The sequence below is a fragment of the Crocuta crocuta genome, unplaced genomic scaffold (assembly GCF_008692635.1).
Source record: "Crocuta crocuta isolate KB4526 unplaced genomic scaffold, BGI_CrCroc_1.0 scaffold266, whole genome shotgun sequence".
Classification (NCBI taxonomy): domain Eukaryota; kingdom Metazoa; phylum Chordata; class Mammalia; order Carnivora; family Hyaenidae; genus Crocuta; species Crocuta crocuta.
The window spans coordinates 7,442,886-7,446,680 of record NW_027531005.1 but is presented as its reverse complement, the minus strand read 5'-3'; the positions used below and the strand labels follow the sequence as shown (position 1 = coordinate 7,446,680).

General features: G+C 52.4%; 2 protein-coding genes across 2 annotated transcripts in view; one reads left to right on the top strand and one right to left on the bottom strand.

The window, feature by feature from the left end:
- Positions 1-3,795, top strand: part of SND1 (staphylococcal nuclease and tudor domain containing 1) — a 417,734-nt gene that overhangs the window by 356,639 nt on the left and 57,300 nt on the right. The gene's annotated exons all lie outside the window — the stretch shown is intronic.
- Positions 850-3,737, bottom strand: LRRC4 (leucine rich repeat containing 4). Its single transcript, XM_077770802.1, has 2 exons — positions 3,650-3,737; positions 850-3,465 (listed from the first exon to the last, which is right to left on the bottom strand). The coding sequence occupies exon 2, from the start codon at positions 3,363-3,365 to the stop codon at positions 1,413-1,415; it is 1,953 nt and encodes a 650-aa protein (XP_077626928.1). The 5' UTR covers positions 3,366-3,465; positions 3,650-3,737; the 3' UTR covers positions 850-1,412.

Here is a 3,795-nt window from a genome sequence, read left to right as displayed (position 1 = left end):
CCAGAGGCCGGCCTGGGAGAGGGAAGCCTTCCCCCCATTGTGCCACTTTCCACAGGACTCCTTGCAGAACTCACTTCTTGTCTGCAGTGTATATCAGTTTTGTTTTAACTGTGGATTCACATCTTTTTTGTGAACCATCCTGTTTAGTAAAGGCTTGATTGTACTTCAAGTGAGCCTGTGCCCTTTTTCTCTCTCCACTCCTGTTCTGCCCCCACCCCATCACCACAACCAGTTGACTTCAGCTGTAATAATCCCTAATGAATCAGCATTTACAATAGTCACCAAATCACAAGCATGAGAAAAGCTTCCACTCCCCCAAGCTCCCCAATCCCAGCCTCTCCTTCTTTTCCACCTTAAAACAAACAAAACCTTTATAAAAAATCATAAAATGCCATCATTGTCTACAATCATTTTGTCAGATAACCAGGAACAACAGGTGGACATGGCACAATGCTAATTTATGGCCTCCTGTGAATACATTCTCTTTGCTTCTGCTCTCCCTTCCCACCCCCCCTCTGTGGCCGCACCCCCTTTGGGGGGGCCTCCTCCCCCTCAAGGGAAACCCTGAATAGACACATGCCCTGCAGAGAGTGGGTTAAACCCATCTGCAGGAATCTGGTGCAATGTGAAAGCATTTGACTGAGAGCTACGCCAGCCCCCTTCCTTCTCTGCTCCTTCCTGAGGCTTGCTGTCAGGAGGGGCACACGCATGTCCCAGTGCACAAACCAAGGAGACCTGTGCACATGGACGGATGTAAAGACCGAGCCCCTTTAAGGAGTCTTTTGGATTTTGGTGGTTTTCCTGTTTAAAATACATTTACAGATCTACCTTCCCCTTGGCCTCCAAAGGAAAAAAAAAAATTATTGCCTCTCAACATTTTGGCACAGTACAAATTCTCAGTGCTTTTTTCATATTTCTTTTTAAAATAAATTTGCAAAGACAGCTCTCAGCTTAAGAAAGGTGTCTACAGAAATGGGTATTCCTGTGTGCCATGAAGCATCTTCTAAAAACTGACAGTCTGCCCCCATCCTACCCCTCAGCAGCCCGCACCCCTACCTCTTTAGGGATATTTGTTGTCATTTTAGTTTATCTTAGCAGTTTCAACCTTGTATCAGAAATCCCTTCTGGTATCAAAGCAAGTTGACTTGTGGCTCCTACCCCCACAGCGTTCCCAAGATCCCCACTCCCCCCTTTAAATAGAACTTACAAGTTAGAAAATAGTTTTGTTTTGAATTTTTGTTTTTGAATTTTAATATAATCTGTTTCTTTTTACCAGCCCATAGATTTAATATAGAAGCATATACAAGAAAAAGTCTCTCCCCACTCTGTACAAAAGTTGCTGTCGTGTGTGTGTGTGTGTGTGTGTGTGTGCATTCTATTGCATTTTATAAGTTTTTGGGGGGGAGGGGGAGTCATATTTGAGTTTCCTGTACCTTGTCCTTGGTATGGGTCTGAATTATATAAGGTTCAGAGATTGTGGTGACTGTGGGGTGCAGAGAGTTCCCCAGGCTGTTTTCTGTCCAGTGGACCCCATGTGCTGGTTTGTAGGTGTTGTAGTTAATATGGTCATGAATTGTGGGCAGCACTACTGCCCCCTCACCTGATACACCGGATGGAGCTGCTGTTGCTGCTGCAGACGCCGCCGCTGGGATGTCTTCATCCACCTGGATAATCTCAACTGTCCGGGCGGCTGTGACTGTACTCCTCTGCTGGTGCCGCTTACGAAGTTTATAGAAGACAATCAACATGGCGGCAGCTAGCAGAGTCACTGCCACAAAGCAGCCAATGATGATCTTGGTGGTCTTCATGACTTCATCCAAGCTGGTCTGCATCTTATCATTGGTGTCTGTCGCAGGTACCTGCTTGGGCACACGGGTGGTCTGAATGAGCACCGTGGTAGAGGTGGTATATGCCGGCTGATAACCAGTGGACGTCGTAGGAACAGGCTTGTACTTGCGCGTTGTATCCTCAGGTGAGATCTCAGTGGTCTCCACTGTGACTGTGGTGAAGAAGCTGTAGTTGGAGGTGTTGAGCTCGGCCGTGCTCACGTTGAGGTAGGCCGACGCGTTGGAGTTGCCTGCCACATTGGTCACCATGCAAGTGTAGACCCCAGTGTCTGAGAGCAGCACGTGGGAAAAGTTCAAGGTGCCGTCGTTGAGGACAGAGATCCTTGGGTGGCGGGAGGCATGGCTGAGCACTGTCCCATTGGGCAGCAGCCACTTCACGGAGGACATTGGGGGAGTCCGACACTTCAGTTCCGCCATCCGACCCTCAGAGATATTGAGATCCCGGGGCGCGTCCATGATGAAGGGGGCAGAGCACTGGAAGGAGGCCTGGTCCACCTCCACCAGGTAGCGGCCACGCATGTGCAGGGGAGCATGGCAGCGGCCACAGCAGGTAGAATTGGTGGGTATGTACTCCCGAAGCCACCAGGCTAGCCACAGAATGTCACAATCGCAGTTCCAAGGATTGTGGTGTAGGTGCAACTCCACAAGGTACCTCAATGGGGTGAAGAGGTCATGGGGCAAAGAAGAGAGGTTGTTGTGGGCCAAGTTGAGTTCCACAAGCGAGGCCAGCCCATCAAAAGCATTCCGCTCAATGAGGCTGACCTGGGAGTTCATGACCCATAGCTTTTTGAGGGAGCTTAGGCCATGGAAGGAGCCAGGCCTGATCTCAGGGAAGTGGTTCCCTGACATCTCCAGCTCCTCCAGCCCCACCAGGGGGGTCAGATTGGGCATATCTTTAATGTTGCACATGCCCAGGTTCAGGTACTTGAGGTTGAAGAGTCCCTCAAAAGCGCCCTCAGAGATGTACTCCAGCTTCTTGAGCTCCCCCAGGTCCAGGCGCATGAGGGAGGGCACCCGGTTGAAGGCATAAGAGGGGATGCTTTCTATGGGGTTGTTGCGGAGCCAGAGCTCCCGCAGCTTGGACAGGTACTCAAAGGCCCCACTGGGGATGACTGTCAGCCAGTTGTCAAACAGCTCCAGGGTGTTGAGGCTGGCCAGGCCGTTGAAGGCCCCCACCTCGATCTGCCGGATGGAGTTCCTGCCCAGCTGCAGGACCTCCAGGTGGTGGAGGTGGCGGAAGGTGTCAGCCTGGATCATCTGGATATTGTTTTCCATGAGGTTGAGGTACCGGGTGTTGGAGGGAATACCCTGGGGGACCTCGGAGAGGCCCCGGCGGGTGCACACCACCTTGCTGAACTGGTTACTGCACGAGCAAACGGATGGGCAGTTCTGGGGCCCGGCGGAGGCGGCAGCTGCGATGGCTGCACACAGAATCCACACTTGCGCCGTGAGGTAGACGACGGGGAGCAGGACGGCATTCCAGGTGTGGTGCACAGTTACCTGCCACAAGAGCTTCATGGTGTGGCACGTTCATAATTCACCATCGCCTGGGATTTTGGCTCGGAAAGGAGAACCAGCCCTACCCCGGCTTAAATGAGCTAGGAGCTCCTCTTTCCATCTGGAGAAGGAGGTGGGGAGGGGGCGATTAGAGAGACGGAGCGGCCCGGGCGGAATACAAGCATGCCCCACTACAGCGTGGCCCCTGGCTCCAGCCCCCCTCAAGGCAAGCCCTCGAAGAGGAAAGCCGAGACTTTCTCCCCCCCGCGGCAACCATCCCCACCCAGTGAGTCGCTGTCACCTACCTCGGAAGGAAGGAAGGAGGGAATTGGCGTGGTGTCCTTAAGCGTTCTCCACGGAACCCGGCCACGTCGTTGCCATTCTTACTTCTTAGTTTTAATTAACAAAAGGGGGGAAGTGGAGGGGGCGGGGAGGGCAGAGGGGAGGGGAG

What these genes read in the sequence shown, in the direction of transcription:
- LRRC4 (XM_077770802.1), bottom strand. Translation starts at nt 3,365, where the DNA reads ATGAAGCTCTTGTGGCAGGTAACTGTGCACCACACCTGGAATGCCGTC.